Source organism: Glandiceps talaboti, chromosome 11 (genome assembly GCF_964340395.1).
Source record: "Glandiceps talaboti chromosome 11, keGlaTala1.1, whole genome shotgun sequence".
Taxonomy (NCBI): Eukaryota; Metazoa; Hemichordata; class Enteropneusta; family Spengelidae; genus Glandiceps; species Glandiceps talaboti.
In genome coordinates, this window is record NC_135559.1 from 20,074,749 (window position 1) to 20,098,743 (window position 23,995).

General features: G+C 34.8%; 1 protein-coding gene across 2 annotated transcripts in view; it reads right to left on the reverse strand.

Moving 5' to 3' along the window:
* Positions 1–923: 923 nt before the first annotated feature.
* Positions 924–23,995, reverse strand: part of LOC144442861 (calcium-binding protein 39-like) — a 36,192-nt gene continuing 13,120 nt past the window's right edge. The window contains exons 2-9 of one of the 2 annotated variants that reach the window (XR_013481660.1): positions 11,521–11,698; positions 10,383–10,547; positions 9,359–9,477; positions 7,723–7,891; positions 6,742–6,867; positions 5,518–5,661; positions 2,972–4,965; positions 924–2,891 (exon numbers count right to left, since the gene is read on the reverse strand). Coding sequence is in view for 1 of the 2 variants with exons in the window: in XM_078132257.1 (XP_077988383.1) it covers positions 4,789–4,965; positions 5,518–5,661; positions 6,742–6,867; positions 7,723–7,891; positions 9,359–9,477; positions 10,383–10,547; positions 11,521–11,631 (1,011 nt within the window). In the remaining variant the exon portion in view is untranslated. Of the gene's footprint in view, positions 4,966–5,517; positions 5,662–6,741; positions 6,868–7,722; positions 7,892–9,358; positions 9,478–10,382; positions 10,548–11,520; positions 11,699–23,995 lie in introns of both variants that reach the window. The other variant, XM_078132257.1, reaches the window with a different exon arrangement.

The following is a 23,995-nucleotide window of genomic DNA, read 5'->3' on the forward strand; positions in this document are numbered from 1 at the left end:
CAAGTTTTGTTAGAAATGACTTCTCAATATTGCAGGCCATGAGTTGCATTTTGTCATCATGTGGTACAAAAACTTGCATGTGTAGCTGTACACGTAACACATAAGAAATGAAATACCTGGAAATTTACTGGATGGACTGACTCTAAAATCTGTGCCTTCGTTGACCTGAACATGTTGAATTGCACACAATCATAGCCAGTAGAGACAAACTTTCAAATAATTTAATGAATTTGTATCTCTAAATGGTAACTGACCTCCACCGTGCATGTTTTTCCCAAAATTTTCTCACTTTCTACTTGATCTTTTTTTATTATTATTTTTGTCAATATGACTTGAAATGATTTCAACTTTTGAAACCCTAAAATTAGTGATACTTTTATGATATAACTAAGCTGTTTTTTTACTTCTGAATGGTGCTCTAAATAGCCTCCAAGGGTGAGTTCAGGATAAAAGCTGTGCAATCTGTTAGTGTTTAGCTAGCCAGTCTATGGTGCTAGAGTTGTCATTATGCTAGTCTGTAAGGTACGCCATGACAATGTGCCCTCACACATCGGCCAACCCCTCGAGCCAGTGAGGGCAGAATGTCGTGACGTATCTTACAGTCTATCAATATGCTAGCTCTCATAATACAACAACTTCAGTGCACAATGACAGTTCCAGTGCCATGTACAGACACGCTAACAGATTGCAAACAGTTTTTCTCCTGAACATGTCCAATTTAGTGTAAATACTTTACATTGTAGAGCAACAAACCAAGAGACCTCATTTCAGGTCTCTACGAACAAAATGCACAATTTTACATGTGGTAGCTTTGCTGAAAAATTCACCAAGTAGTCTACGAACACTGACACATTCTGAACAGCCACAAAACACAGTGAGTTACAATAACAACACAGTACACACAGCATATCTTAGTTTCTTCATCAACTGGATATTTATTCACCAGATTGGGGCAAAACTCTAAAATAACATGTACTTGTCTAAACATGTATGTTGTAGACAACCAGTAACTATTTGTGAAATACAATTCTGCATATATAAATATGCACTGAACATTGAGTGCGGTGTAGTACAGGTATTATTTCACTATTTACTTTTGTATCAGAAAATGGAACATTCAACAGTTTGTCTTTTGTGTCAGATATCTATCTTTCTACAGATACCCTCTACTTTTCAAAATTAAAACTAAACGTGGAATAATGTACACACTGGCAAATTTATTGTTGCTATCTTTGTGGAGCAAATTTCTGAGAAGAGTCATTCCAGCGCATCTTAGGCACCAAATCATGAATATTTAAATACAGTAACTGAGTTAGTTGTGAACTTGTGGTGCTAAACTTCCAAATCTTTATGGTATAGTTTGCAGGGTTAGAGATGTTCAAAGTGTACATGCAATAAACACTCAAACTCCTGGCTGCCTTACACCACAACGTATGTTACATTGTTATAGAAAGACTATGTTATTGTCTTCTTACTTAGATACGACAGTGGAAACTTAGACACGACAGTGGAAACTCACATTTTAGCTTACTATAGACACAAACTGAAAAGAATGTTGCGACTTGTTGACGTAAACTATTGAATGGACGTTGGTTTAATTAACTGGACTAACAGTAGGGTGGTGTTTCTGATCACTTCTATGACCTTGCAGTGTACTATTTTGGGGACATCCAGTGTTTACACTGCCTTGATTACAGGATGATTAGATTTGAACAACAGAGGAACGGCTATCACAAACTTGTGTAATCTACAACATTGAAGAACAATAGTTTGAGTTTGTGTATATATCTCAGTAAACTGAAAGCTTGGCTTCCACAGTAATAATAACTCGTTTCAACAAAACTAACTACATTGTACACATTGACAAAGAGAAGACATCGACACGAAATTCCTGTCAACATGTCAATTTTGCCAAGTCCACAAAAATACAATCTAGTGATAATGAAGTATTTCACGAAACTACCATAAAATAAAACTATATTTTCTAAATTACACATAAGATTGGAAACAAGATAACTGCTACTCTCACTGTATTTACTCTAGACTATTAAAATCAAAGTTGTCCATTTACGTGTTAATTCCAAAATGAATCATTGAAATTTCACTTTTCTGAATATGTAGCTGTAACTAACATAGTGTCTCTCATCCAAAAAATTCCACTTACGTGTAAGAACTGGCTCTAGCAAGAAATAGTCTGCAAGGTATGTATACAGTGTTGGGTGCCCTCACACACCAGTCAGCCCTTTTTTTGTAGGAGCACACTGGTGAGGATTACAGTGTGAGCAAAAAAAAAATCTAATTTTGTCTCTTTTCCACCCTAAATCAAGTCTCCCATACTCAGAATAAAATACAAGACACGAATACTAAAGAATACTGGCTTGGTAGGGGTAAATCAGATGACATTACTATAATACACATTTTGAAATGTTTCCCACAACATATATATACACTGCCTTGACTATCTTGGTATACCCATGTACGGTTGGTAGTGTTGTAAACAACTGACTTAGAACACACAAAAGTATATGACTGCCAGCAAGAGCTGAGGTTATTTGTTATTTTCGGTTCAGCATGTCCTTTCAATTTACATTTGTCTGATTTTTCAGGGAAGTTGATATGAACGTTGGATTGTGTCTTTGTTGTGGTGAAAATAATATATGACTGATAACAATGTGAGCCAAGAATAGACAACATATACCTAAGTATTATGAACACCAACTTGGTTCACCTGTTTATTGTGAAGTCACCTATCTATTTTGAATTCTCACTTGTCCATCATGGACATGCCTTGCCTATTATGAACAGTCACCTGTTTAATAAGAACATAAACTTGCCTATTATGAAGTCACCTGTTTAATAAGAACATAAACTTGCCTATTATGAACAGTCACCTGTTTAATAAGAACATAAACTTGCCTATTATGAAGTCACCTGTTTAATAAGAACATAAACTTGCCTATTATGAAGTCACCTGTTTAATAAGAACATAAACTTGCCTATTAGGAACAGTCACCTGTTTAATTAATAAGAACACAAACTTGCCTATTATGAAGTCACCTGTTTAATAAGAACATAAATTTGCCTATTATGAACAGTCATCTGTTTAATAAGAACATTAACTTGCCTATTATGAACAGTCACCTGTTTATTATGAACATAAACTTGCCTATTATGAACAGTCACCGTGCCTATTTAATAAGAACACAAACTTGCCTATTATGAACAGTCACCTGTTTAATAAGAACACAAACTTGCCTATTATGAACAGTCACCTGTTTAATAAGAACATTAACTTGCCTATTATGCACAGTCACCTGTCTATTATGAATATTAACTTGCCTATTGTTCATATTTGATAATCTGCCTATCAGGCAGCTTTTTAGAAGACATAAACATTTAGGTTATTCATTTTATTTGGGTTGTGTATCATCTTAGAAATTTAGTAGAGTTAGGCAATTTGTTAATTAGTGTTTATTCCTGGACATGTACTGCATGTCATTTAGTACAATTAGTCAATTTTCTTGAAAGTTAGGCATTTTTCATAGTCAATTTTTCTCGTTCGGCATTGTTTTCTAGTTCGGCTTTTTTGATAATTTGGCATTTTTATAAGCATTTTCAATAGTTAGGCATTTCCGATAGTTAGGCAATTTTCTAGTTAGGCATTTTCAGTAGTTAGGCATTTCCGATAGTTAGGCATTTCCGATAGTTAGGCAATTTTCTAGTTAGGCATTTTTCTAGTTAGGCATTTCCGATAGTTAGGCAATTTTCTAGTTAGGCATTTTCTCTAGTTCGGCATTTTCAATAGTTTGGCATTTCCGATAGTTAGGCATTTTTCTAGTTAGGCATTTCCGATAGTTAGGCAATTTTCTAGTTCGGCATATTTTCTAGTTATATCAAAATCTATAGCTATTCATTACAGTGTGAATAATAAGTCAAATATAAATATGGAAGATTAATTTTGAAAAGCAGGTCAGGCCTCTAAATCACATTTTATGTCCTAAATCCACAGAAAATTAAAAAATTTGCCTGTATATTTGCACAGCTGTGTTCAAATTTAAACATGTTCACTGATATTAAAGACCAAATAACACATCAAATGATCAGATATTGAGGAACTTTACAAAATATCTACTCAACAATACCTTAACCAAGCTACATAAAACTTGTTTACTAACACAAAACACTCCCATATTCAAAGGCAGAAATAAGAACCATTTTTACCAAGTATTTCTCATCAAATTCAAACTGCTATAAATTTACATGTATATCAAATGTTCATTGCATTATCACAGAGAAAGTTGAATTAGGTGTAAACAATTGAAAAAAAAGGCATATACAAATAAGACATACATTTTATGGCGACAACTTTGTGATCTGAATACTATGTCAGTGAACATACACAGCTTTCTACACACTCAACACTGACACTACCTCTAATATTAGCTTGCACGTATTGGACATCCCTATACTCTATCAATGGTACAACCCTCCATAGATTGGCAGGTCAGGGTTAAACCAAAATGTTGGGTAACTGAGGATACGTTTTCCTACGTAGGGGTGTCATCAGTTTTTTTCAGCAACCCGTACAATGAACTTGTATTGTATGTCAGTGATGTTGCAAATAAGTCTTAATGATTAACATCGCCATCAAAGTGATTTCATTCTAAATTTTTTTCTTCAAAAACTGCATCTACTTGAGCTGGTAGCGAAATTTACAAGAGCCACCAATGTTTAGTTTGTTCAAAACTTGAGTGAAATATACAGAGTTTGGTGGTAATTGTGACAAGACTATGCGGCTGGTTTGAGTTCACGTATCTGTTTAATTAAGTAGGCTTTTTCATCGTTAAATTGGTCATCTTCTGTCCTGTCTGTGTGGAACAAAGTAAGAAATTCTACCAGTTTCTCTTTGTTCTTCAACAGGATGTCTAAGATTGGCCCACTCTTGTTTGGGTTGGCTACAAACACCTGAAAAAGGACACAAACACACATCATATGAATATTAAAACTTTACTCTTTACACTTACTTATGAGATGGATTTTGATTGACTATGATGCATAGGTGCAAGATTTGAACGTGAACCTCTATAAGTATAATCACATGTAGGAAGGAGGCACTTAAATCACAACAATATCAAAAACAAACTACAGTACAATAAATGAATGACATAAGTAATTTAAGAAATGGAAGCTGTATTTACAATCACGACATCAGATTTTAATCAGATTGATCTCATAACATTTGTTATTTTTCTTTTAATTTTGCCAGTTGAGAAATATACTGGCGTATCACTTGAGACAGTATATCCTTAAAATTAGTTATAAACTATCTATCTATTAGGCACAGTGTATGCTGACTTGAAGTTCTATGTATGAACTATCAATAACCAAGTCACACTCCCAGTGTGTTATTCCTTACCCAGGACCTATACTGTAACTATAGAGATACACCTTTTATAGTACATACACTCCTTTCATTTATAGTACACACTCTCCTTTCATCCTTTCCAAATGACCTACCTTGAACACATGGAAGGCTTCAAACTGTATATTTCTGCTTTTGTCACGTAGCATATTCATCATTAATTTCAGGTTGTCAGGGTTACTAATATATTTTGTCATCACAGTGAAGTTATGTCTGTCTAGAAGTAGTTCTCCTAGAAGCTGAAATAGATGAGGAAATGTGATGAAATGTTTATAACATCTGTAAAATTAGATTACGAGTATGATAGCTTTGTGTTGTTCTCTGGCAAGTTCGGCACCTTATTCAATCCATATCAATGAAAAATACATTATATAGTGACAAATAACGTATGTCTTCAAAGTGTCTCTATAGCTACACATTAAAATTCACTTTAGATGCCTTCAGGTTAATCTCTTTCAATCAGGAATACACGTTCAGCACAAAAAAACCTTCCCATCTGGGCAATCAATTTTATAATGTATATTATCTATATGACATAATCTACATCTACATGTTAAATGATTTTTCTGCTAGATTTCAAAAACAACTGTTAATCATTACTGACATCTACGAGTTATTTTGTACATCAACTACAATGTATCATCACTTTGATTTTGTAAGTTTATTTACATTTGTAAATCTCAGGTTTGTTTAATGTGGTGTGTTTTGGAAAATGGCTAAGGATTCCCTGCTTTCCGACAACTTTGGAGTGGCAAAGATGACAGCACTCACAGGCCATGAACAAATAGGAATTTCTACGGCTGCACTAATCTTAAAGGGCACTTGTTTTGAGAGCACTAGTCTTGATGGCTCCAGTTTGGAGAATACTAGTTTTAAGAGAACTAATTTTGAGGGTATTATTAACGTGGCTAAACGTTTTGAGGGCACTAGACTTAGGGCTCCAGTTTGGAGGGTACTAGTTTTAAGGGAACTAATTTTGAGGGTATTAGTAACAAGGCTAAACGTTTTGAGGGCATTAGACTTAGGGGCTCCACTTTGGAGGGTACTAGTTTTGAGGGCACTCATTTTCAGGTCACTACATGTATGTTGATGACACTAGCTTTAAAGTCATTAGTTTTGAGGTCACAAGGTCACAAGTTTTGAGGTCACAAGGTCACCGGTTTTGAGGTCACAAGGTCACTAGTTTTGAGGTCACAATTTTGGAAGGCACAAGTTTTAAGGGCCATAGTGTTTAGAGTGCTACATGCACTATTGAGGGCAGCAGTGTTTAGGGTGATAACATAGATAGATAGGAAGTACTAAGTGATCGATATGCTTACCTTCAATGACTGTCTTCTAGTCACATAGTTGTTAGAATTCAGTAGACCTTCGTAGTGTGCAAATATTTTGTTATAGTTAGTTTCCAGGAACTCAGCACATAAAATCTTATGCTTGGTCAGTAGATCCTGTGCATACAAAAAAGAAGTTGAATACAGGATATGTCTCTATATGATTTTCTGACTGTACACATTTTTCACACATATCAACTCTATAAGACCTAGCTACATTGTATAAATAATAATAATGTCAGTTTTTATACAGCACTTTCCACCTCTGTACTCAAAGCACTTTACAATTATTACCCCTGGCATGGATCTATAGCAGCACAATGGCACTTTACTTCCTCAACTCCCTGGGGAGCATACAATCCATCGCAGCCTGTATAAGTACATAGGATTATCAAAAGCATTCACATTGCAACCTCTATCCTACCAGGTCCTCAATTACACAGCTGGGCTGACTGAGGCACAATCGTGGTTCAAATCTTGCCCAAGGACTTTAGCCATTCAGAAACAAACGGCAGCAATGGGGCTTGAACCTGCAAATTCCAAGCCGGCCACTCTAACCATTCAACGATCGTGACTCCATAGCTACTTACAAAAACATATATGTGTATACAACAGACATGTACACACAAACATGTGCATATAATTTATTTAGTATTTATTCACATGTATGCACTCATAATATGCCAGCTGGCATGCATGTGTATGCACATACATGTAAATAAATGAATGTATCACCTCATTTGATAAATATATACTTAATGTCACAATCTACATTGTACTGGAAACTGACACTTTATGAATTGATTGAATCATTAATTCATATAGAGGAAAAACGTGCAGAAAGTTAGCTATGCTATCAATAACTAATGTGTAGGTTTGTGGTTGAAGTATAATACTGTCTTTTGTAAAAAACAAAATCATGGTGTCTACCTGTGCAGTAGATTCAAACATAGACACTTGAAAGTAATATACCTTAAAGGTGGCAAACGCATCTGAAGCAAGGTCAAAGGTCGACATCTCAACAAAGCGGAAGAAAGAGTAGAAATCTTCAGAGTGGAGGATAATCTTTGCTAGAGCCTCATGTCGAACACATTCTCTTAACATAACACCACAGTTGAGGGCAATCTCTTGGGTTTCATACCTGTTATACATAACACAACACAACACAATATGGAAATTATCAACACTAGATAATCTGTCACAGTGTCAGTGAACTCTGTCATTATCTGAACTTTTTGATTTCATGAACTCTTACATTATCTGAACTGTTCTCATAAATTGTTAATCTGCATTTTTTATTATTATTATATAACTGTTCTCATCCAAACCATTTGTTAATCTGAATTTGTTTGATTATCTGAACTTTTTGATTATCTGCATTGATTTATTACTTGTGCCCCTCACAGTCAAATAGAATATAATTATCTACATGTTTCTAATGAAAACTGAGAATCCTGCCTCTAGCTGTTTATATACAATTACATCAAGATTTCTTCCTACCAAAGTCAAACAATCAAGTAAATAATAGAAATATTGGAGTATATGTTTTTGATTAGATTGGCCCTAATTATTTCTCTGTTTCTCATAATAACATCTTAGAAAGGAAGGGGTTGGTCGGTTGGTTAATAATACCTTAGAAAGGAAGTTGTTGGTCGGTTGGTTAATAACACCTTAGAAAGGAAGGGGTTGGTCGGTTGGTTAATAACACCTTAGAAAGGAAGGGGTTGGTCGGTTGGTTAATAACACCTTAGAAAGGAAGGGCTTGGTCGGTTGGTTAATAACGCCTTAGAAAGGAAGGGGTTGGTTGGTTGGTTAATAACACCTTAGAAAGGAAGGGGTTGGTCAGTTTGTTAATAACACCTTAGAAAGGAAGGGCTTGGTCGGTTGGTTAATAACACCTTAGAAAGGAAGGGGTTGGTCGGTTGGTTAATAACACCTTAGAAAGGAAGGGGTTGGTCGGTTGGTTAATAACACCTTAGAAAGGAAGGGCTTGGTCGGTTGGTTAATAACACCTTAGAAAGGAAGGGGTTGGTCGGTTGGTTAATAACACCTTAGAAAGGAAGGGGTTGGTCGGTTGGTTAATAACACCTTAGAAAGGAAGGGCTTGGTCGGTTGGTTAATAACACCTTAGAAAGGAAGGGGTTGGTCGGTTGGTTAATAACAACTTAGAAAGGAAGGGTTGGTCAGTTTGTTCAACAACAGTGTTAAAAAATAAGTGTACATGTATGTGTACATAATAGTGATTTTCATTTCCTTATCATACTTTAATAGTCTGCATGACTTAGAAATAACAAAGTCAGATGGAAATACTGAACCATCGGTTTTAATATTAAAGTTCTGAATTTCAGCAATAAACGATAATTTTTGCACAAAATACACGTGTGTGGAGTCACTATCTTACCATAACTGGCGTTGCAATTTTTTCTTATCCTGTCCTAGAGGGCATCTTTTTGTATTATTTTGCTCAATTAAAGAAATATTGGGTTGGTTGAATCACAAAAAAACCGCATAGAATTACATTGTGTATAGATTCATCCTTATCATGCTTACAATCAGCTATCTATACAATAAATAACTTCTACTTGACACTCGTGTTCACATTACTTACCCTTTTATAAGAGTAAATAGGATTTCTGATTTTGTACAAATATATTCAACAGTTGGAGATCGGGTACCAATCTGTCTTCTCAAAACATTGTTGAAAATTTGTGCTACATCTTTCTTTGCCTATGAAAATAAACAAATAATAGTACATTTACATATGGTTAGTAGATATTCCATCTGTTTTTCTGTATTTAAAGATATATTCAACAATACAGAAAATGAGATAAGGATATCTTTAAATTGAGTGAATCAGAATGGAATGGGTGACAGAGTTTGTCATGTTGTGGTTGGAGCTTGTGGTTACATTAGGGGAAACAAGGACAGAACTTTTATATTACTCCAACAATTCATATACACAAACAAACTCCTGTCAGTGTCACCTGAAAGTTCATATGTACACAGATTCCTGTCACCAGACATGTGCATAAACTTGTCACCTGAAAGTTCATATGTACACAGATTCCTGTCACCAGACATGTGCATAAACTTGTCACCTGAAAGTTCATATGTACACAGATTCCTGTCATCAGACATGTGCATAAACTTGTCACCTGAAAGTTCATATGTACACAGATTCCTGTCATCAGACATGTGCATAAACTTGTCACCTGAAAGTTCATATGTACACAGATTCCTGTCACCAGACATGTGCATAAACTTCTGTCACCTGACAGCTCATATGTATTCACACATACCTGAACGTCAAACCTACAATGTATATGAACATGTACTTTAGTGCTCAGACAAACTGATATCTTCCTTTTGTAAATGTGCCTAGAATTTCATTAAATTTTGTATTTCCCCAAATTTCAGTGTCCTACATGTAGACAAAAACCAGTTGTTTCTGAGGTGTGTGTGTGTGTGTGTGTGTGTGTGTGTGTGTGTGTGTGTGTGTGTGTGTGTGTGTGTGTGTGTGTGTATTTTGACTCAACTTGTACATTATAGATAACAATCTGAGTCATATCCTCACAGTCACAATCAAGAAAAGTACACACAGCATGAAATAAACACACTTTGAAATGACAAACCTCAAAATCGATTTTCTGTAGGTTCTCTATAAGGGAGAGTAGTAAGCCTGAGTTGTAGAATTCCTGTGCAAGTTGTGCTACTAGTTCAGCTTGTGGTTCTTGATCTCCTGTACCGTATAAGACATTCTTCATTGATATCAACGTCTTGGACACATCATCTGAAGCCTGCAATTGTCAATGTCACAGTGTATTTATATTACTACAAGTATTACTCAGACTAAGAGAAAACAGCTTCTAGTATTAAACTAATAAAAACTTACTCTCTGTAATATTTTTCTTGAGACTTTTTCACAGGATGGAATAACTACCAACCACCTCCTTGGTTGCTGAGACTAGGAAGGATGTGTTTCCTATCTTGTACTGCTTTGACATTAAACTTATTAATCATCAAATTAATAACTGAGGCTAGCAACTGCTTTGTGCCATTTCGAAAGTTACAGAGTGAGCTAAGAAGTAAAATGTTAGTTTATTTTCAATCAAAAGACATTAGAATGGAGCTCAAGTTCCCACTACATTACAATGTAGTACATGTAACCTTGCTCTTGAGTTCAATGAATTCAATACTAAGAAGATTTATTGTTTTCTAAGATATATTATTCTGTAAGATAAAGACTTTCTTGCCACGCTATCACATCAGCAAGCGCTCATGGTTAAGAGGTCTGATAGGGCTTCACAATACAACATATCTTACGTCTACGGAACGACACAACATATCTTACAGTCTAAAGATGTTTTGGACATTGAATGAGAACTGTTTATCTCTGCATAGTCAATTTATGAGATAATATACACTATCACACATGTCCCAGTGATTACTTGCAGTGCCTATGGATACTAGAAGTGGTATTACATATTGTATGCAAATGATATGCAAATGAGTGTATGATCATTTCTTGCAAACAAATCATGTCTTATGATTTTGGATGGAAATCTGCTATTTCAGATAAATATAAACTATGTTCTAATAATAACAAAATCCCATGCTGTGTGAGTTCTAGTCTTGGTGATACTCTAGGGTATTTGCACTCATGCATGTAGTGTTTTCTGCTGAGAACAGCATACAAACTCATCCAAATACCCTGAGTAACACCATGCACAATTGCACTCATGCATCATGGGGTTCTGTCATAGTCCTCACCTTTTCAACTTTTTTGTCTGTGACATTTTCCTTCTCTAAGACGGCCACAGCCTCCTTCAGGATCTTCACCAACTCTGCAGGAGTCTTGGGTGACTTGCCAAACAGAGGCATTGTAATCTGAACTCTCTTGATCTCAACTTATATCAGGAGTTTACATGTAGTTAACAACTTCCCACAACTGGTAAGAAATAAATGGAGAAACAAGATGATTTAGTCTAGATGCAGGTACATTACAGAGCCAGTGATATCTTGTGACGTGGTAACAGGACATGAAGTCTTTCTCCTTATTTGTGAAACTCCAATTTCAGTATTGTCCCAAAACTACAGTGTAAGTCACAAGGACCTACACATACAGCCTTTCTTTTTTACCACAATGTTCCTTTCATTTTTTGAAACAGAAATTTCAGTGTTATACCCTAATCTGTACACATCGTAATGCTACATTTGTAGGATGTACATGTATGTGGGGTATTGTGTGAGTGTAAGTGTCTTGTATGTGGGATATTGTGTGAGTGTACAAGAAACTTACACTCACACAATATCCCACGTACAAGACAGTTACACTCACACAATATCCCACGTACAAGACAGTTACACTCACACAATATCCCACGTACAAGATAGTTGCACTCACACATTTGAGAGGTTTAGGTGTGTGTATCTACATGTGTTCTATAAGTGTAGCATCATAGTCACGTGATTCAAAACAACCCATGCATCCTGTATCAGACAATGCTACATCAAAATGGCAGTGTACACATAACTGTAAATATGTGTTGTCATTGTTCTGCTATTAAATGTCATATTTTTTTACATCAAAATTCGGAAGCATAACTGTTAACTAATTGTTTGGTTTTTCGTTTGGGTAGTTCTGGAAAAAATGGCAAAAATACAGACAGTGTTTAGAAAACAAAGTAATGTGTGGCCTTCGACCTGGGATCAGGACAGATGTCAATGCATGTGTGCACATTCCACTGTTTTTCATGTTTGTGTTCTCAACGTGTAACTAAACACAATTTTGTATGCGTCATCGAGGTACACCTGCTCGATAATGTTCCCATACATGTATACATTCTAACATGTACATGTATCTAAACCCCTCTACTATCCCACATACGAGATACTAGCACTCACAAAGCCAAGGGGTTCTATTATATTATCAAAAATATTATACAAGTATGTCTTTCCACTCTCACTAAGTTGACAAGAAATGATAAGACATCTGAGACTAGATTTAATAATACATGTCTACATGCACACAGAGTTAAGGATTTCTAGACACTCCCTGCAACCACAACAATTTTATGTATGCCCACACTGGATCTTTATTCCCTTTAATATAAACTACATATACATGTATATACAACACATATGTATGCATGTATGTATTATTTAGTAGTGGTTGTGAAAAGTGTTACAGATATCTATAAGGCTCTGGGGATACTAGTATGTGTTTCAGGAAGTTTGTATTCAGTAATTGTATTCAGGTGTCTCTGTATAAAATCCTTATCTAGGAAATACATGTATCAATCTGCTGCATTAATAATACATATATGCCATGATTATTCTCAATCATCAGTTACTACACTATACAAATGTAATGACAACTTTTCCAAACTGCTTATAAATTCAACATCACGAGATGTCTTCATCACATACAAACATGTCTGTATACATGTATATATATGTTAGTCTCATGAATAAAAATATGTACAAATGGAACCTTTTACAATCGTAATGAAAATTTTTCCCATTAATAATAATAATATCATTATATCATTATATTACTTAATAAAATGTCTATATTGATGTTTTTCCCTTCTCCTTTTGTCAGTTTTTTTTTTTGCTGTACTTTCTATTGCTTGTGTTTATCTAAAAGTAAAAACCAAGAAATACATAGTTACATAATACATATGCTAACATCTATGCATCCCAGTATCTTGGAATCAATTACAAATATATTATATTTAATGCAATTATATCAACTTTGCAAGTTACAGGTTAATATATTTGAAATCATGAAATCTGCATTCATCACATACATGTAAAGTACAGTACAGTATAGTACAGTGCAGTACAGTACAGTACAGTACAGTACGGTACAGTACAGTACAGTACAGTACAGTACAGTACAGTACGGTACAGTACAGTACAGTACAGTACGGTACAGTACAGTACGGTACAGTACAGTACAGTACAGTACAGTACAGTACAGTACAGTACAGTGCAGTACAGTACAGTACAGTACAGTACGGTACAGTACAGTACAGTACAGTACAGTACAGTACAGTACGGTACAGTACAGTACAGTACGGTACAGTACAGTACAGTACAGTACAGTGCAGTACAGTACAGTACAGTACAGTACGGTACAGTACAGTACAGTACAGTACGGTACAGTACGGTACGGTACAGTACAGTACAGTACAGTACAGTACAGTACGGTACGGTACAGTACAGTACAGTACGGTACAGTACAGTACAGTATAGTACAGTACGGTACAGTACAGTACGGTACAGTACAGTACAGTACAGTACAGTACAGTACAGTACAGTACAGTACGGTACAGTACAGTACAGTACGGTACAGTACAGTACAGTATAGTACAGTACATGTATGTTTTTGTGTTTTCCATTATAATGAAATTGTATACATACAACTTGTACATTGTACATCAATGTCAACACTGCCTAAATTAGCTTTCAGTTTTTAATGAAACGTTACACCAAGACACACAGCTTGTCTTCAGTACTATATATTGTAATATGAATTCTTTAATGTCAGCATGCAAACCTTTCAATAAATTGTCACTGTACACCAGACACTTAACACTAATGAAAGTCTACATGTTGTTGACGTCAGGCCTTGTGATCTAAATGGAAGTCTGTCATATATACTGTAAGTTGGATAGTGTTATACAATCTTTTACACTTCTATGTCTACATCTACTCTTTGTACATGATTCATGTCTTACAACTGTTCAAACAAAGACAGACACATCTTGGGCAAAGATCAGTAAAATCAATTTTAATCAAACGTGGTATGCATTCCTTTTAAACCTACAATTTGATAATAATGTGGACTGTTTACTCTACATGTAGGTACATGTATATGACCCTGTCTATATTATATTCAGATTATTTATCTCACAGTTATGTTAAAAATGGACAATAACATGTATCCTAAATTTTTTAAAGAACAAGCCAAGCGACTTGGTTATATGGTTTGACAATTGTCGTTTTGTCAGTATGTTGAACAAGATCGTCAGACCTAAAATTTTACACTCTGTTCACCAGCCAGGCTCTAATTCAATTACCGTACATGTTAAGATTTAGTTAAAATTACAGAAAAATGAATATTTTCTGTAACTATTTAATTTTATTCAAATTTAAGTGTCCAACATGTTACTTGTTAGTAAAGAGGTTAAAATATATGTAACAAACATTTATCAATGTCATGTATATATTAACGCTTTTTTTAAAATTATGTTACGATACATGTATTGATAAATTAAACACATTAAAATCTAACTGCGTTCCTCACAATTTTTTTTACTGAACTGAGGTACAATGTACAATGTATGGAAATCTATGAATGTGTTACCATACCAGATTTATCCCTCTGTTACTAGTGTTAGTGCCAGAGTTACCCCACCAGCAAGAATGACCAGATTCCCTCCTCAGCTCCCAAAGTTCACAACCTTAGTTGACACACTGTCAGTGCATCAAATTTATCAACTTTTTTTAGAACACTTTATTATAATACAAACATGTATGCATAGGATAGTTGACACAGCTGATGAATGCAATGACTCATATCAGATTGACAGTGGTAGATTATAAGTATCACATCTGTACTAAACATATTCTCCTTGAGTTACATGTACATGTAATATTACAACATGTACCACCATGCAGCACTGCAGGGAAATATGATACCCAAGGACTCCTGCTACATTTGTACTGTTGTCTGCCACATTTAATGTGCATTTTCAAAATCCCTATGTCATAATATAGCCTTCCATACCTACATAAATTTTTACCACTGACAAATATGGAACACAAGGACTCCAGCTACTGTTGCCAGCAAATTCACAATGCATTTCAAAATTTCAAAACCCTCCATACATTAATAATCACCATAGACACATATGAACACAAGGACTCAGTTACAGTAACAACTGAGTTGTCAGCAAATTGACAGAATCTGATGCATTTCAAAACCCTTAGTCACATAATCTTTGATATGTACTAATAATCACACAGATAAATATGATATCTTGAATTATACTCAATGCCAGGTCACACAAATTCAGATTAATAAATATGGCTTCTTTCATTTCTGAAGTGGCTCTGTTTAGAATAAAGAGGCAACTTTTAAATGATATCACAATATATTACAATAGTATAGTTGAATATAAACAAACATATCAATGTTCATATGCTGAATAAACCAATTTCTGGCATAAGTATTAAGATCAAGTGAAGGGTGGAGAGGTGGAGGGTCGAGGGTAAGACCTTTATAGACTTATGCATGGATACTACCAATCCTTGTGTTATCAAGTTATCATCCAGTTTATTGCACTCAGTGATTGTTTTTAGGAAGAACTGAGTTCATGGTATATCATGCCATGTCTGTGTTAAACTCCAAGTAGGGTATTTGAAAGCAGCAAGTTATTTGTTACTTTTCAGAGTTTTCCACCAGGTTGTACCCAAAAGACTTGTCTTAGTGTTACTAATTTCAAGTAGCTTGCCACACCAAAAAACATCCTTTTCTGGTGTGGAAAGCTTCTTGAGGTACATGTAGTAACACAAAGACAAGTCTCTGGACTAACTGTGTTCTTGTTGTTCTGGTAGTTTTCAAAGTTTCTTGGATTAATTGTGCACTTGGATCTTTGTGGTATGAGATATGTATCCAATTGTAGGTGATATCAGACCCTGACCAACTTACAACAAGAGTATACATGTACATTTGTACTTGGCAAATGTGAGTTCTCTTCTCTGTTCTTGTAGTGGTTAGATGTTGTTTTGTTTCAACATTTTGTAATGCAAACCTGGTTCTCTTGATCTGTTGATGAAAGAAACCCTACAAGTATGTGACTGTTATGGTCTGAGTGAAACCTTACAAGTACATGTATGTGAACTCAGTGATATTGTCTGAGTGAAACCCTACAAAAAAGTGAACTGCTATGGTCTGAGTGAAACCCTACAAGTATGTGAACTGCTACAGGTCATGGGTGAAACCCTAGTACAAGTATGTGAACTGCTATGGTCTGAGTGAAACCCTACAGGTTTGTGAACTGCTATGGTCTGAGTATGTGAACTGCTATGGTCTGAGTGAAACCCTACAAGTTTGTGAACTACTACATGTCATGGGTGAAACCCCAAAAGTATGTGCACTGCTATGGTCTGAGTGAAACCCCACAAGTATGTGCACTGCTATGGTCTGAGTGAGACCCTACAAGTATGTGCACTGCTATGGTCTGAGTGAAACCCCACAAGTATGTGCACTGCTATGGTCTGAGTATGTGAACTGCTATGGTCTGAGTGAAACCCCAGAAGTATGTGCACTGCTATGGTCTGAGTATGTGAACTGCTATGGTCTGAGTGAAACCCCACAAGTATGTGAACTGCTATGGTCTGAGTGAAACCCTACAAGTCTGTGAACTACTACATGTCATCGGTGAAACCCTGCAAGTATGTGACTGCTACAGGTCATGGGTCACTAGTACTTCTATTTTTTATTTTATTTTTTTACATAGAACAATAAACTTGACAAGCATTGTTTTAATATTTTAAAATAATGACCTTACTTTAAAACTTGTGAAATACATAAATTACCAGATACTGTATTTGTGTAATTTGAGCTTTACTCGATAACTACCACACACTGGTGAATATAACAGTACAACTTATAAAATATTACCAAACACCTTGTACACGCCCAATGATTTCCTATGAACACTACAGGTATGCACATACTGGTATACTAATTAATATGAAATACTGTAACACAGTACAAACTCATGTGAGTTCTCTACATGATGTACAATGCAATACACATCACATATATGTGTAATTACCACTCATTATTTTGTCATTAACAAACACTTTTCCCAAAATTGGAGACATGCAGACTGCCAGGAATTGCTGAGACACTTTTAGTACGGTATGTACAATGTATCTCTGTGGACTGGTGTTACATTGGACACTAACTGACGTGTCTACTCTGTGATTTTGCTTTGCTCCTTACTAACTACTAGTGACAGTATCAACATGATGAAGCCATTGTTGTGGTTTGAAAATATGCACTAAACCTGACTGGGTTAAATGCAGGGTGTGATAACATTATGTTGACAGGTTGACACTCTGTCACTAAGCATCATCATATAAGTGGTTAGTGAAGCAAAATCACAGATCGAGATTTAGACAAGCTATTCTAAATCTGACCTCTTCCTGGTAACAGCTGGACTTGACAAATCAGTGTACCGTTTTATCCACTACATGTATAATTTATTGATTTTAAAATAATACATAAATAATTAAAGACTTATTATTACAGGAGTCACCATATGACATGCAAAGATAATGACATGTTACCAAATTTTTCAAACATGTGACCCCCCTTAATTAAAAATTGTGTACATGTGTATGGGTTTTATTTTAAAACACACAACATTATCCCGTGTTCTATTTTAAAACACACAACATTTTCCTGTGTTCAATTTTAAAACACAGGTAACTGTTGTTTCGGATTTGTGCAATGTACAAACTTTACAAAAAATGAAGAAGTCAATTTCTGTTTTTCAGAAGACAACATTCAGTGGATGGTGAATTGGCATTTCATTTACAAATCTACATGGTTCTATGATTGCTTCTTTCCCCAATTAACTTGTTAAAAATTCATAGATTATTATATATATAATAATACCAGCAATAATTAAAACTCCCAAAGAACATGACCATGAACCAATATACATGTAGATAGTGCTGCAGCTACACTACACTTCCTCTATATTGAAAATGTCCATCTTAGACTGTTAGTTACCCTAGTATTAAGGTCATGTGGTTATTACACAGGATACAATTTCCAATTTCCATACGGTGACTATAAATGTTTAACTATATAAATTTTGTATTAATGACAAGATCAGTATCATGAACATTCCAAAGGCTTGTAAATCACTACTACATACAAGTAGTTCTGTATAATATACAATGTATGTCTGTCCATAAATGTTGGCATTATACGTTAGTCTACTTCATGTTAGAAAAGACTGACATGTACTTTGTAATAGATATATGTAGCTGCATGTAGCTTACGTACAACTAGAGGGCATTCGATAGAGCCCATACCTCCACTATTGCTGACCAGTTTTTCAGTTTAATATGCAATTCAAAAACCAAAGAAGGTTGCCCTCAAGGGTAGGTGCTCAATAACTGATGCTAATAATGTCATGGCTTTACTAAAATCCAGATCTGCAATCGTACCGTCTACCAAAATCTAACCAATTAGACCCTGTTTTGTAAGTGTGAGGCAATCTTCCCACAAATTTTCATCCAATCCATCAGTATTTTTTTTAACATCCAACTAACTAACAAACAGAGACAGACAGACAGACAGACAGACAGACAGACAGACAGACAGACAGACAGACAGACAGCCAGACAGACAGCAAAACAAAGTGGAATGCAAACATATTTTTATCCAACTCTAGTCTAGGGAGGTAACAGTGCTTATTATAATATTACATATATGGTACTTTCAATGAGAACAAGGCCATGCGATCTCCCATTGGGTGATTTAAGTACTACATCTTACAATGTGGTGATTACAATATGCTGAACAAAAAAATACAGCATACATACTCTGGTCCTTCAATGTCATGACAATGCGCATCTACATGTACATGTACAAAAATATATGCCACAACAACAACACGTGTCTACGTCACTGGTTCTGCTATGTTCGATATATGAGTCAAAACGTTCAAAACTGCAATACATGTACTTTCCCCAATTTTTCTTTTACATTACTGGCACTGATATAATTATATTATTCTCCAATATTTTTCTTCGTTCAGCCGGAAAATACTCGTGACCTAAGGGTTGTCTAGCGACTCCTTCTGACAAAGGCCCCTTAGGTCACTTGTATTTTCCTTGGCTGAACGAAGAAATATTTTAGGGAATAACAGCTAAGTATGGTACATGTAAACTATCATGTATCTCAGCAGTTGGTGAAACATTTCACATGGAAATATCTACAAGGCAACATAGGATATCACATGACATTAACATTCAATAAAGTTCTGACATACTTTTCTTCACATTTACTTTGTGTAATGATATTGCACATTACATGTACATGTACTCTGGCAACTGATGTCTCGGTTGACTAAGATACAAATTTTAGTCTGTGTTTACCTTTAGTAATGTGAAACCTCAATTGCGAAAGTAGTACATACGTGTATGTACATTTGTACATGTATATAAATGTAACCTGGAAGTGGGGGGGGGGGGGGGGTAGACTATTGAATGTACAACAGCAAGCCTAGTCTAGCCTAGCAATGTAGACATATTGAGTGCATGTCTGATAAGGTCTGATGTGAATCTGTGAGACGGATTACTGAACTGATTGAAAGAAACAGTAAGACTAGTGGCAGCATTAACTAGCTATAACCACACTGGGCACTACTCATTTACTTTGGTATTATAGGATTATGGTGAGGGCTTTGACAGCAAGACAACGGAAAATGAAAGGAACATGTAATTTAAGTCACAATCCAGACAGAAAATCAATACTGGTTTATTCAACTTCTCTGAAACAAAATTAGAACACATCAACATAATACTACTTTAAAGTGCAACACAACTGTATTCATGTAGTTTTGTGCAGGTACATGTACTTTTTTCTTTTCTGATTTGATACAGTACTATTGCAACCATGCGGTAACAGAATAGGACGATGAATCATTCATCTGTCCCAGTCTATCCATCCATCTACAAATGTACCTGTCTATCCTTCTATCTATCTACATGTATCTGTCTATTCTACATGTACACTTGTATCTATCTATCTATCTATCTATCTATCTATCTATCTATCTATCTATCTATCTACATTCTATCTATCTATCTATCTATCTATCTATCTCTCTATCTATCTATCTACATTGTATCTATCTATCTATCTATCTCTCTCTATCTATCTATCTACATTGTATCTATCTATCTATCTATCTATCTCTATCTAGCTACATGTATCTATCTACATCTATCTATCTATCTATCTATCTATCTATCTATCTATCTATCTATCTATCTATCTATCTATCTATCCATCCATCCATCCATCCATCCATCCATCCATCTCTCCCTCTGTCCAATCATCCATCAATTCACCATTCATTCATTATATTAACAGTTGAACAATGCTAGTTTCTGCACATGTTCATTCAACAATTTTCATTTTCTTTCAGAGAGAGTATAGTATTTTAATATTTACCTACATACATACAAATGTAAGGCCCAAGGCATTTTTAAATCCATGGTTTCTTATCAAAAGAGTTCTAAAAACTGCTGATCAAATTAAACAGTATAGCAGTAACATTTTTATGTGCAAAGTCAAGCCATCTCTTTATCCTTCAATCTTGAACTATAAAAGTAGGTCAGTGCATGACCTTTCAATTGATCATAAATCAATCAATTGATCAACAGAAACCTATCAAACAATTACACATTACCTCTAAAACGAGCAATTAACAATCCTTCATGCCATTAACCAATACATATGAACAATTTTTGTTTCAGAATCCTATGGAAACGGAGTAGGCAGTCTGGTAAAATTTACCGTTTCCTGAAATTTAAATCATAAAATTTGAGGGAATCGTTTTTACAAAGACATGTGGAACTCAGCTAGATTTCAGTTACATGTGTATATCCTGTTTTTATGAAAACAGAGCTGATCATCAACTGTAAATCACGATCAGAAATATTCAAGGGATTGTACAACTTTGTATCTTTTGCAAGTACACGACTAAATACTGTACTGTACACTTTCCTGACAATAACTTACACTACCTACTCATTGTAAATTCATCGATTTGACTTAATGGGCCTTAATTTACAACAAAGTCATTAAAAATAGTAATAGATACTGTAACTGCAGATGAGATGCCAGGTGCCACGTTAAAACTATATCACCATTTACCATGTTCAATTTGTGACTTTACTTCTAAAGTTCAATATGATTGCTTTGCAGAGAAGACATAAAGGTTCAGAATTTAATTTCAGTTTGTAGATACATGTACATGTTTTAATCACGATGACCATAAACAACATACATGTACATAATATTTCTAACATTACAATGCTATATTATTCATGAGATAGTTTGACAATTTAAGTAGAATAGAGGCGGAAACACTTCCTGTGTAACCATACTAATATTGGGAAACTCATAGTTAACTCATTAAGCCTCATAACATCTACATGCATGAAGTACACATAATTATGTAGCTTTTTTTTATAATATCATAACTAGGCAAAGCCCATAAGCTCGCGCAGGGTAGACTCATTTTTGACCAACTGCCTCACGATAGCGCAGTCCTCATGGAGAATCTGCAAAGTCTAGTCATTATGCCAGAATGCATCCTTGGGTAAAACCAACAAAAAAACATCGCATAGTATATACACATGCATACTAGTCATTGAGCCGCTATGCAAGCTATTAAATGTGATTATATATATGTAGCAAATTATATTTGTTCTCCAGTGTCGGCTTTTCTATTCTAATTCAAAGACGTACTGTACACGTAATGATGTATATTACTCAGTCCTCAAGAAGACCTCCTGTGTTGAGACACTAGAAATAACGTTTTAAATACCTATGTAGACAACAGACTTTTTTAAATCTCTTTCAAACCCAATTTTACAATTTCTCTAGTCCATATCTCCGAGTTGACTCGTCATTGTAGTTGGACTGAGTGTACATTTTTGTTCACTTGGTTTTATCAAGTATATTTTCCACGCACACAAAAAATATCAACAGAAACAGAATATCACAACATTTTTTTCATTATTTCTGCTTTAAAAAAAAAAAAAAAAAAGCAAATCTACTGGTATACTGATTTTAAAAATGAATACTAAATTAATTTACATCTCACTGTTACTGGGTTCGTCCTGTGCTCATCAGCACGGCTTGGGACAAATCAATATTCCAAAACTATAACATTTAAAATTGTGTTAAAATCTGTCATATCTTTTTAAAATTAGTATTAATTACGAATTGTGACCCATAATTGACATATTTTTTTACTGTTGGTTTACTTAATATAAATATCACAATGCTACAAGCTGAAGCTTTTTACTAAAATGAAAATATCAATAAATGTAGATACATGTATGCATTCCTTCTAAGTTCTATAGGGAATACTGGTAAAATGACTGGGAAACTCAGGTACAATGTAGATTTTACCTGCTTACCACCCATAACAAAAAACACTGGCATGAAACCCTGATGAAATGACTTGATAATTCAGGTAGATTTTACCTACTTACTACCCTTAACAAAAACACAGTGGTAGGAACCCTGGTAAAATGACATGTACTCCGGTAGATTTTGCCTTCTTACTACCTTAACTAAACCCTGGTAAAATGACTGGATACATGTGCTCTCTGGTAGATTTTACCTACTTACCATCCGTAACTAAAACACTGGTATGAAAACTCTGGTAAAATGACTTGGTAATTCACATACATTGTAGATTTTACCTACTTACCATCCTTAACTAAAACACTGGTATGAAAACTCTGGTAAAATGACTTGGTACAATGTAATTCACATACAATGTAGATTTTACCTACTTAACTACAACACTGGTAGGAATATTCTGATAAAATGACTTGGTAATTCATATAAATTTTACCTGCTTACTGCCCTTAACTAAAACACTGACGACTTTCAATGCTTTTACCCTTTAATAAGATAACATACATGTACAGCTCTCATAATCTGATACACAGTCTTCTTTTAGAACATATCTCCAGCTTCAGGCTGTGTTTATACCTGAAGAAAATCAATTTGTCTAGAGTGATTGTGTCTAACTGAATTGTCGACAAAGTACAGTAAATAGATTACGGAGTACATGTACAATGTATGTTGTATTAGCTCCTGGCTGAGTTTAAAGTCTACATTTATTTTGGACATTTTAATTCCTTGGGATCTGATTTCATTGCAAAGTGAGATAAACATAACATTTCACATATTTATTGGTTTTTAAAATGCACTGGGTTTAAAATTTAGAAATAGAATACCTTTGAATTTGTTATGATACTTTTATATATGGTTTGTAGTACTATATATATGGCATGTGGTCCCACCAATTTGTTTATTTTTACAATTATGTTATTGTTGTTGTTGTTGTTGTTGTTGTTGTTGTTGTATTCCATCTTTTTTTACCATATCAATAGGTGT